Source organism: Cryptomeria japonica, chromosome 2 (genome assembly GCF_030272615.1).
Source record: "Cryptomeria japonica chromosome 2, Sugi_1.0, whole genome shotgun sequence".
NCBI classification, from domain to species: Eukaryota; Viridiplantae; Streptophyta; class Pinopsida; order Cupressales; family Cupressaceae; genus Cryptomeria; species Cryptomeria japonica.
In genome coordinates this window covers 144,355,686-144,368,604 of record NC_081406.1, presented here as the reverse complement: position 1 = coordinate 144,368,604, position 12,919 = coordinate 144,355,686, and the positions used below count along the sequence as shown (strand labels likewise).

Sequence of the window (12,919 nt, the reverse complement as noted above, 5' to 3'; positions counted from 1 at the left end):
TATATGTTTCACTCTCCCACTCTATCTACTTCATCTCCAACTCTATCCTCAATTTCTATCTCCTTACCCCTTGCTCTCTCACACACACTCTTCCCCCTTCTCTCTCTCTCTCTGTCCTTATTACAAACATTACATGGATCTCTTGGTAATTGATTTTGATTATCTTCCTGATTAATAGGTTCTATTTCAATTGTGTTTGGATCCCTATAAATGGATTTAAAACATCAATTACTAAATGGCCTACCAATTGACCTCATGTATGGCAAAAATATATAGAAAAAATAGACATTTTACTTGATCAACTTTCCACCTCTTTTTTTAGCGTTTGCACACCAAGGTGAGATTGCTAGTAATAATATTGCCTAAGAAGTACTATTAAGACTTTGATACAAATCCCAAATAATTTTATTAAAAAAACCGTAATTTTTTTTCGCTTGCATATTAAGCTAAAAAGGTATGTTTAATTAAAGAAAAGAAAAAAGAATCGAGGGAGGATCATTTCAATCTAAACCGACATATATTCATATAATCGATTATTTACTTTAAATCTAGCTGAAGCGTCCGAGATCACCAAATTCGAATGGTATAAAGTATGGAAACATCATTATATCTGTAGGATGGAGGAAGAGGACGCCAGGAGGGAGGCAGCGATGGCTGCTACTGAGCTTTTTCAGCCTAATTTTCAATCTAGTTCGATCTCACACACCCAGCTATACAAGCTCAAAGTAAGTCCAACCTTTACTTCTTTAATTCAAATAAATTTCACTGTTAACGTTCTTTTCTTGGCAAATCTTGGAGATTATATGCTGTGCCATAAATGTTTGAAATTATTCTTAAGTTTTATAATATAGGTCACACTCAAACTCATCCCACGATTGTTTGACCACAGCCTTACCAACTGTTGGGCCATAGGGAGGGTAATGCAAGAGCCAGTCCAAGTCATATGTTGTATCTTTCACTTATAACAATTAAAATAAGCGGAGAGAATTTTAAGTTATTTAAATTGATAAATTGATGGGTACGGCTTTTGGTCATGCCAATTCCTCCGAAATGTTTAAATCCTTAAGTTGGAGAACATTTGTGAAGTTTCTATGGATTTTTTTTTCTTACACTTTCTTTCTGATTATTACATTACATTTGGCAATTACTTCAAGTGCATTTCTTGTAAGCATTGATTTAGGAAGGCACTTGTACTGCAGATTACCTTGCCAATGATGGCATTGAACATCTCCCATTTGCGGTGCAGGTCAGACCTCCCCACCTTACCACTCTTTGCGCTGCCCACTGTATTCATCCAAATATTAATGTAGAACCAAAGATGACTCTTCATTCCAAACATCCCAACCTTTGCTTTGCCTCCTAGGAATGTGTAAGATTGTAGGTTTTTGGCTCCAAAACTTCCCCCCCAACCTAGTGTTAAATTTAGAACCAGAAAGATAAAAACTCAGAAATCTGAAATTAGAGCTCACACAAGAACACAAAATACATAAATCTTATCCTGCGAAAACCCTCCACCTGAGGGTGAAAAACCCAGCCACACCAAAATTAACTTTTATTGAAGACTCCAAATTTGAATATAAAGAGAAGAAGCCAAAATTATCTCAGACAACTGAAGGCTTATATCACTAGCATAAACTCCTTCTACAATATGAGAGATAATCGAGCACCAATTGTATACCAAGTGCAGATATCGGAACACTGAAAAGATACTGGAATGCTGAATATAAACAGAAAAAAACTCTTCTCGTGTATGAACACGGATGCAAACAAAACTTCACGATTTCAATCAATAACCATTCGCAAACACCTCACATAGAATAGGCATGGCACAGAATATAACTAGAGATGCTGCGGAAGATCTCAACTGAATATAGAGAACAGAATCAGAATGTCTGATACAGATATGAGGAAGCAGAGGAAGATATTGTCCAGCCAAAATTAACTTCTTCACGAATAAACTCGTAAATATATTGTATCCCCTGAACTTATGAGCCCGAGACACATAGCAAAACGCCCAAAGAAAAGAAGTCTGATGCAACATATCTCCCGACGGTAGAAGATGGAAAGCCACACATTAAGGAATAATCGGCAATTACACTACCGACAACACAATATGAAGAAACCACAGAACTTCACAATGAATAATTAAAAAAAAGAGGAAATAAACCATTTCCAGCATACATGATGCTCCAATGAAGCCTCACGCCATTCACACATGAGTGGTGACAATTATCATACAGAACCGATACTCCTTCAGCATTCCTTAAAATTACAATGAACACAGAGCTCAAAGAGTTGAGCGAAATAGAAGAGATTCACACTCATCACGGGTAATATGTAGTCTCCTGAAGCTACAACATTAACACTCCCTCTTAGCAAAGGTGATATCATTTACTAATTTTCAAGTCATGGAGTCTCTCAACATGACAAACATACTGGTTACACCCATATGTGTAAAATAGCAGAATTTAATCACGGATTCTCTCAACTTGATAGCATCATGGATTCACTCAACATGATGTTCACCATGACTACCCCCATGAGTGAAATAAACACAAGCTCTCATCACGGAGTCACTCAACGTGATGTTGTCATGGAGTCTCTCAACATGACATCCACTATGGTTACTCCCATGAGTGGAAAGAGCAACAAGGGCTTTCACCTCAAATTTCTCCATCACTGAGAAAAATGCATGACAACATGAAATGAGCTTCACTGAAGCTGAGACTCTCTCTCAACAAGAGCATCATTCTCCACAATGCCAAGCTCATCTCTAAAATAAGAAAACTTCACTCTAGGAAGTGGCTTGGTGAGAATGCTAGTTGTCTGCTCATTTGTGCAAATGTACTTGAGCTCAACTGCTTTCCTTTGAACCATATCTCTTAAATAATGAAACTTGATTTCCACATGCTTGGTTCTATCATGAAAAACATGATTAACCGAAAGCTTTACTTTGGTTGTCACAAAGAATCACAGTTGGTTCCAAAGGCTGCCCAAACAGTCTTGCAAGAAGCTTTTGAAGCCATACTGCTTCTCATGCTGCTACACAAACTGCAACATATTCAGCTTCTGCTGTACTTTGAGCCACACGTGATTGCTTCCTGCTGCACTAGGAAATCATAGCTGAACCTAAGCTGAAACAACAACCGGAAGTGCTCTTCCTGTCAGGGACACACCTTGCCCAATCTAAATCAGAAAAACCTTGCAAGTTCAAACCTTCACAAGAAGTATATTTCAGACCATATCCCATTGTACCACGCACATATCTCAATATATGTTTAGCTGCAACAAAATGAATTTGTCTAGGCTCACACATGAATCGACTGAGAGCGTTAACATCATAACATATGTCAGGCCTTGTATTGACTAAATACATTAATGACCCAATCAATTGCCTATACATTGTAGGATCAACTAAATCTGTACTAGCTGCAATGTCATGTAACTTTTTCAGATTTGCTTCCATAGGAGTTGCCATAGATTTGCAATCTAACATACCAAATCTTTTCAATATGTCAATTGCATATTTCCCTTGACTCAGAATAATCTCATTTGATCTTTGCCACACTTCTAAACCAAGAAAGTAATTCATAAGACCAAGATCTTTAATCTCGAATTCAGAAGCTAACTCTTTATTACATTTAGTGATAAGATCATCCTCTCCAGTAAGAAATAAATCATCAACATAAAGAACTAAAATTAAGACTTTATCATCAATTACTTTGAAGTAAATATTTGGATCTACATCATTTTTGAGGAAACCCAAGCTCAATAAATAATGATCAAATCCTTTCATACCATGCACGCGGAGCTTGCTTTGTGATTCTTTCTCATGAATCACAAAACCATCTGGCTGCTCAATAAATACTTCTTCAATTACACCATTCAAGAATGCTGTCTTTACATCCATCTGATGAAGTTTCCATCCTTTAACTGCTGCAATAGCAATGCTAGTTCTAATTGAAGTGTACCGAGCTACAGTAGCAAAAGTCTCTTCATAGTCTATACCTTCCTTTTGAGAAAACCCTCTAGCTACAAATCTAGCTTTATATTTTTGAACACTTCCATCAGTTGCATGTTTAATTTTGAACAACCACTTAGAAGAAACAACAGATTTGTTGAGACATGGACCAGCTAGGACTCAAACCTAGGACCTTCCATACGTTGCTGGAGTCTTCTACCACTGAGCTACTGGCCCCTCTTGGACTAGTCCATTGTTGGTCTGGGTGTGGCTTATTTCCAACACCAACACCCCCCTTAAGCCACACCTCTCATGTGCTTGGGGCTCCTAGCCTGGACTTGGCTCTGATACCATGTTGAGACATGGACCAGCTAGGACTCGAACTTAAGACCTTCCATATGCTGCTGGAGTGCTCTACCATTGAGCTACTGGCCCCTCTTGGACCAGTCCATCGTCGGTTCGGGTGTGGCTTATTTCCAACACTAACAAGATTTACCTTGAAGTCTAGGAACAATATCCCAAACATCATTCTTGATGATAGATTGATATTCTTCCAACATTGCATCTCTCCATACTTGCTGCTTTGAAGCCATTTCAAAACTTGAAGGCTCAGATTCAATAATATGATTCATTAAAGCAACATTTCTTGCAAACTTATGGGGTCTCTTACTTTCTCGGAAAGTAGCACGAGGGGCTGAATATTTTTCAGCCTCTTGCATAGTATGCCTTGCCCACAAAGGTCTCTTCTTGTCACATGAAACATTACTTGGTTCAGCAGAGGTATCTATAGGATCAACAAGATCAATGGGATCTTCTAATTTAGGAGTCCCCCTCTGAATCTTAGAAGGGGAATTAGGGGCAGCAATTATCCGTATCTTGAGAAATCTCATGATCTTCTCTATCAATTTTCATAGAAGTCCCTTTAGATCTTTTGCAAGCTACATCTTCTTCAAATTAAACATCTCTGTTGATTTCAATCTGCTTTTGACCTGGAATGTAGACTTTGTAAGCTTTAGAAGATTCACTGTAACCAACAAAAATTCCCTTCTTACCTGAAGGTTCTAACTTAGACCTTTTATCCTTAGGTACATGAATGCAAACTGGACACCCAAAAAATTTGAGATGACTAACTTCTGGTTTAATACCCGAGAATGCTTCTTCAAGAGTCATATTGTCTAAAATTTGATGAGGACTACGATTCTGAACATAAACAGTTGTCCTGCAAGCTTTTGCCCAAAGAAATATTTGAAGGTTTTGATCATGGATCATGGCTTTCGCTGCCTCAACAATAGACTTGTTCTTTCTTTCAGTGATTCCATTTTGTTGAAGATTATAAGGGACACAAAGCTCCCTCTTAATCCTAGCTTCAATACAAAATTTTTGAAACAAACCAGAAGTATATTCACCCCCATTGTCATCTTAAAACTTTGATCCTCTTGTCAAACAAATTCTTTACTTGAACTTTGAATTCTTTAAATCTAGACAACACCTCATCAGATTCTTTAGATTTCAAAAAATAAATCCATGTCTTACGAGACAAGTCATCAATGAAAGTAACATAGTACCAAAAATCACTTAAAGAAGCAACAAACATAGGACCACACAAGTTATAATGAATCAGCTCTAGAATTTCTTTTGCTCTACTTTCACTAGAGTGAAAAGGACTTTTAATATTCTTACCTAGAGCACATCCTTTGTAGACACTATCATGATTTTGATTAAGCTTAGGAAGACCAATGACCATCTTCTCCATGGAGGAAAGAGTTCTGAAATTTAGATGAGCAAATCTTTTATGCCACAACTCATTAGAAGTCATGGAATCATGTGCTAAGGCATAAATAGGACGGGCTGAAAGTCTATATAAACTCTCATGACGAACACCAATTTCAAGAGCTATCTTAATGCTAGTGTTCTTCTTCCATGCAAGAACTTTGCCTTCAGCAAATGCAACTTGATATCCTTTATCTTCCAACGCTGAAATAGAAATCAGATTTCTCTTGATTTCAGGAACAAATAACACATCACTCAGATGAAAAGGAATTCCTGAATCTAAATGAAAGGATGTAGTTCCAGCTTCTTTTACAGAATAACAAGCATCATCACCAATATTAACATGCAAATGAGAATCCTTTTCAATCATATTAGAGAGATGTTCATGATATCCAGTAATATGGCGAGAAGCTCCACTATCAATCAGTCAAGTATTACTATCAGAGGGAACATTACTTGAAAGGGCAGAAATAAATAAGAAACTCTCTAAATTTTCACTTGATTCTCTATGAGGAGAAGTATTTTCAACATTTGAGGCGGCGACTTGATGCTTGGGTCTCAAAGGACACTCTCTAGCAAAGTGGCCAAATTTGTCACATCTGAAACATTGAACTCTAGAGAGATCCTTCCTCTTCTTAGGTTCAGGAGCTGAATCAAAATTCCTATCTCTGTTTTTCTTGAAATTTCCTTTCCTTCCTTTTCTGTTAGAAGTATGGGCAGCAAGAACATGATCTTCTTCATGGTGAGATTTTTGCCCAATTCCTCTCGCCTCCAATCTGCATTCTTCTTGAATGCAATCAGCTCTCAACCGATCAAACTTGGGTAGTTCATTTCTTCCACTAATACCTTGAATGAAAGATTCCCAAGAGTGAGGAAGGCCATTCATGGCCAGCATAACCAGGTCTTTATCCTCAATAGAATCTCCAATAGCATTGAGCTGATCCTTCAATTTTGTAAGCTTCATGAAGAAAGAAACAATAGATTCACCTCTAGCATTGAGTTGATCTTAAGGCTAGAACTCTACTAGTGCTATTGAATTCATACAAACTTTGAAGGCACTCGAACATCTCTTTGGCTGAATCCAACTTGGATATAACAGGTACCCAGATGATCCTTAACAGAATCAATTAGTATCTTTCTTGCCAAGAAATTATTCTTTCTCCATTGTGCTTTCTCAGAATCATCAAAAGGTTCATCTACAACAGACTTCACGTAGTTAAGAATATCATTCTCTTCAAGCACAATAAGGACTATGAATTTCCATGAGGTATAATTAGCTGCACCATCCAACTTGTCTTCAACTTTGAGTCCATTCACCATTGTTGAATACTGAAATAACAAACTAAGCTAAGCAAAGATTATTTCAAAGCTAAGCAATTTGGTTCTGGATCTTTTCTTTAGACCTGCTCTGATACCATGTTAAATTTAGAACCAGAAAGATAAAAACTCAGAAATCTGAAACTAGAGCTCACACAAGAACACAAAACATATAAATCTTATCCTGGGAAAACCCTCCACCTGAGGGTGAAAAATTCAGCCACACCAAAATTAACATTTATTGAAGGCTCCAAATTTGAATACAAAGAGAAGAAGCCAAAATTATCTTAGACAACTGAAGGCTTATATCACTAGCATAAACTCCTTCTACAATATGAAAGATAATCGAGCACCAATTGTATACCAAGTGCAGATATTAGAACAGTGAAAAGATATTGGAATGCTGAATATAAAACAGAAAAAAACTCTTCTCGTGTATGAACACGGATGCAAACAGAACTTCACAATTTCAATCAATAACCATTCACAACACCTCACATAGAATAGGCATGGCAAGGAATATAACTAGAGATGCTGCAGAAGATCTCAACTGAATATAGAGAACAGAATCAGAATGTCTGATACAGATGTGAGGATGTAGAGGAAGATATCGCCCAGCCAAAATTAACTTCTTCACGAATGAACTCGTAAATATATTGTATCCCTTGAACTTTATGAGCCCGAGACACATAGCAAAACGCTCGAAAAGAAGAAGTCTGATGCAACATATCTCCCGATGGTAGAAGATGGAAAGCCACGCGTTAAGGAATAATCGACAGTTACACTACCAACAACACAATATGAAGAAACTGCAGAACTTCACAATGAATAAAAAAAGAAGGAAATAAACCATTTCCAGCATACACGATGCTCCAACGAAGCCTCACGCCATTCACACATGAGCGGTGACGGTTATCATACAGAACCGATACTCCTTCAACATTCCATAAAATTACAACGAACATAGAGCTCAAAGAGTTGAGCGAAATAGAAGAGATTCACACTTATCACGGGTAATATGTAGTCTCTTGAAGCTACAACATTAACACCTAGGTGCCCCAAACTTGGAAATGAAACATCGTATGAAATATCACAGATATGAAAGAATATCAAGAACTGCTTGTTGCTTCTTTCCAAATGCCCACTTGGAGAAGCCTAATAGTCAATCTTTTGTTCTCTTCACTTGTCTTCTACCATTCCATTTTAGGTGTCCACATTTGGGAAAACATTATTAAAATATTTACGTCCACAAGTCACCTTTACCTTTGCTAGTGAACCCTTCATTCTTTTATGAATGTATACAAACAATGGGAACCCTTCATTCTTTATGAATGTATACAAACAATGGGAACCCTTCATCCTTTATGAATGTATACAAACAACGGTGAACACTATCCAATGATGTTGGAAGTTGGAACCATGCTATATAACATAAGATTTACAAGGTAGATGACAACTTATTCTTAACATTCTCTTGTTTGATATTATAACTTGTAACTACACCCATAGGAATCACAAACAAGGGAATAACATCCCCTAGCTAGAAAAGGAAAATTTTGGATTTTGCTAAAAATTGCCAAGAAAGATAATTTTTGTATTTGTACTTAAATGGAAGCATGTTTTCAGTTTTTGGAGGATGGAATGAGGAATGAAGAAAGATTAATGATATTTTTTTGAGTCTTTTGTTTTTTGTTTTCAATATATTTTTGTTGAACACAATGTACCACCGAGAGGGGGGTGAATCAGTGGTTCCTAACAACTTTTCTCTTTAAACCAAACTTTGAGTACCGGTTAACAACCTAAAGACTAAGCAATCAAACCAATAAGATATGAGAGGATATCAAAAGAGGCAAACACACAAATGCATAACCCACAACATCAGATGTACGAGGAAAACCCAATATGGGAAAAAACTTGGTGAGAAATGTTGCTGGAGTCTGTTGCTCCAATCCAGCCTCACAATGAAACAATAGATTACACTGATTTAGGGCACCAACCCATACTGATTTAGGGCACCAAGCACCAACCCCTGCACCAAGCACCAACTCGGTGTAATACAATGAAATACAATTTTAATGCAATGATAGCACCTAGTTGCAAATGAGTTTTGCAACACCTGATCAATTGATGTCTGTTGGTTATCACCTTCCTCTGTTTCACCAGTCCTTCTGCCGGTTATTAGATTGCTCTCTCTGATCTCTTACTGGTTAAACTTTGCCTCTCTTCTATTTCTCAGAACCTCACCCTACACAGTATTCACACTGGGATGCCTTCTTAGCCACACAATCTCTACCGGTACACTTGACTGTTAAGACTATAACAGTTCACTGGTTACATTGTCTCTGCTGGTTAGAACCTCTCATCGGTTCAGCTTGCTAACCCACACTCTAACTCTCTGTGAAAGAACTCTTAGGCAGATATTTTCTCGTCTTGGTCAAGCTCTCTTCTTCCTCTCAATTCGCATCCAACATCAATCCATTTTAGTCTCGAGTTGACATATATATCTGTGAGGGTTCCTGCCAAAAGCAACATTCAAATGGTGGCGTGTTAGGGTTTTCCTTCTCCAACGCGATCAGTATTAGATCTGATCCTATCAACTTTTCTGGAATGGTGATCTGCATCACATCAAAGAGAACTGCCATCTCCTCGCTTTTCAATGTGCGTTTTCTATTTTTGGATGTCTACGACATGCTTTTCTATGTTGCTCTGTCAATCGCCATTAATGGCTTGGCTGTTTCCTTCAGCCAACAAGTACAAGGATCAAATTGTCCTGCAAGGTTAGTTCAATCACCTTGCCACTTTGTCTTCCTTGAGCCGCAACATCTTGCCATCTTCCCATGATTTGCGGGTTCTTCATTAATGCCAACCTGCTCGTCAGACAACTACGTTGATGAATACTTCACCGACCTCTGCGTGCTCGCCACCTTGTGTCCACCTATCATCCTTGTCGACATCCACTTCTGCTCAGACTGCTAAGTCGGTTTGACATCCTTCATTGACCAAGACTCACTACCTGTTCAACACACCTTACCGGTATAATCTAACTTAATCGGTGGACCTTCATACCTACTGATCTCTTCTTTGCTAGTGGATCAACTTGGCCTTCCATCAAACATGTTGGACCATCCACTAAGTCCAGTTACCGATTGCATTATTCTTCTCTTTGTCTGTCGGTGGTCACATCCCTTTGTTCTTCTTTGCTTGCTTGTCGGTGGTCCTGCTTTATCGGTAGATACTTCACTTCACGTGTACCGGTAACATACCTTTACTGTCTACCTACACACTCCATCCTTCATACTGGTTGACATCATTACTTACTTCACCCATATTGGTCATCACTACCTACTCATCGGTGACCATTCCATACCGGTTGACATCAATGACAACATAATGCCAACAATTTAATATTGTGAATTTTGACTGCATCATTTGTTATTAAAGCAAAAAAGATTGCTAGGAGAGGAAGAGGGAAAGGAGGTCTTTCCTACATGCATAGAGATGTGCAAAATCTACAGAGAAAAGTAGCAGAGCTTGCGGGTACGATTGTAGATTAATAAGTAAGGAGAAATAATTTTGATGAAGGAAGAAGACAAAGAGGTGAAGATCAGCATATAAAATATGAGAGGAAGGATAATTAGAGTGCCTAAGCTTTGAAGAAAGGATGCTCAAAGCATTATAAGGAAGAAATGAAAATGAAGGAATTAAAATTGAAGTTTTTGATTATGAAGGAGTCAAAATTGAAGTTTGTTGATTACGCAGTTAGTCTCATATCAGAGGTTTAGGTAGTCTTAAAATGATGTTCCTTCTTGAAACTTGTGTTTAAAATTGACCCCAATTCTGTGTTTGAACTAGGATCTTAATTTGGTTTGTCTGATGTTTTTGTACCTCCTTTTGGATGGTGTGGTTAGTATCTCTGTTTATGTTATTCTCTTTTTTCGTTGTGGCAGATGGTGTAGCAACCTACTTTTGTTCACCCTCTTGGGTTTCTGTAATGCAGTTTCTCTAAGGGATTGGGCACCAATGGCATCCACACTTAGTCGAGCATAATAATAGTAAATTATATTTTGTATGATAGATATACTGGTCTATCATTCTACATATTTAAAAATATTCACCTGTATTTGTTTTTGTTGAAGTAACTTTTACTTAATTTGTTAGCTCTCACAGGTCATTTGCAAACAGTAGACTAACAAAAAAAAAATCTGTGTACGTAGATTCTATTGTCATATAAACGACACATCAAAAGTTAAAAGGTAAATTTGATCTTATAGTTCATGATGAAGTTAGTGTGCAAATTTGGCATATGCGGCACCCTTTTGGAAACCACAAGGGATGTGTTTTGCATTTTCCATCGTTCATTGTTTAGATTTAATTTTATACCTCACAGACTTTCAAACTCATTATCTAGTTCAAGAGTGCACCACACCTTTGTACTCAGACCAGGAGTATTTAGGGAAAGTTATAGCTACCATAAACAATTTTCTGTTATACTTAACATAATCTGCTGAACAACACCACTTGTGAACTTACAACAACAATGAATAAAAGATAACATCACCAGAAGATAGCAGCAAAGAGGCACAAATCAACAACATAAAAGCATCACATGAAATAGGATATATGTGGATAAACCCTTTGCAGGAATAAACTCTACTTAGAAGAGAGGCCAAGTATGCATTCTTTGAAGCAATATTACAATTTGTTACACAATTCTATTTTCCTCTTTGCCTCCAATATAGCAGCACTCGTGTATGTAATGTCCCCTACTTGATCTATTTCTATATATTAAAAATGATTGATATTCTTCAATTAGTTATTATCAAGTGCTTATCTATTTTCCTCATTAGATGATTAATTTCATTATTCATAGTTCATAATATAGATATCAGACCTTGTTACTACTTCAGTTTTAAGAGAGAAGGGTTTACGTACATTACCAAAGTGCTTAGAGACCAACTACAATAGGCTCCCTCAAAGTTTATAGATCCAAGCCCTTACCTATCTTGGGTCTATACCCTCAAGGCTTATGGGTCGCTGATCCCCAACCTATCTTGGGACTTAACCTATTGCTTGGATTTAGACTGCCCCTCTTTGGAACATCTCATTCCCATCTTCTTAAATACAAACAGTAATAACATGATTTAGACTATAAGTATAAATATTTCTTATGTATTATGAATATATATGTGAAATTGCGTAGGACTGACATACATATTGCATTTTACAACAATATTACAACTAGATTCTGCATAACAACTTTATCGGGCTGCATATACTAAGCATACATATTAAGCACATCCCCATGCATATCACCAAGAACACAAATGTTACGGCCTGTAACTTGATAACAATTCTGATCTGATCTGATCTGATCAATGGCGATATCGCTAGATGCTTTTGATTCCTTCCATTTATATCTCTCAATTTGAGGGAGAGGTCACACCTCTTCATCATGTATGCCCTTTGGCAAGAGACATACCCTTTCACCATTAGCACCCTTTGAAAGAGTGCAACTCTTCATTATTTCTACCCTTTGAAAGGGACACAACCTTTCATAATCAGATCTCCACTTATTATTTAAATCAGATCTGCACTTCTCATTTCCAAATTATCCCCCCCTCTCAAATGAGGTTTTCTTCTCCCTTTTATATCTCATTGTTGAGGGAGTCACAAATTTTCCTTTCATGTCTTTTGACTTTTCACTAACTTAATTAATTTTTAATTAATCATATTTTATTATATTATTTATATTTTAATTTAATTTTTAATGTTTTAATTTTATTATTATCATTTACTATTAAATTCTATTTCAAAGTAGGGACATTATAGTCCACCCCTCCCAAATTTGCTTGTCCTCAAGCAATGTCGATT

The 12,919-nt window shown here is 37.1% G+C and overlaps 1 protein-coding gene across 2 annotated transcripts in view; it reads left to right on the top strand.

Annotated features, from left to right (window-relative positions):
* The first annotated feature begins 500 nt into the window (after positions 1–500).
* Positions 501–12,919, top strand: part of LOC131071338 (uncharacterized) — a 96,572-nt gene continuing 84,153 nt past the window's right edge. The window contains exon 1 of one of the 2 annotated variants that reach the window (XR_009112503.2): positions 501–725. Coding sequence is in view for 1 of the 2 variants with exons in the window: in XM_058007127.2 (XP_057863110.2) it covers positions 618–725 (108 nt within the window). In the remaining variant the exon portion in view is untranslated. The remainder of the gene's footprint in view (positions 726–12,919) is intronic. The other variant, XM_058007127.2, reaches the window with a different exon arrangement.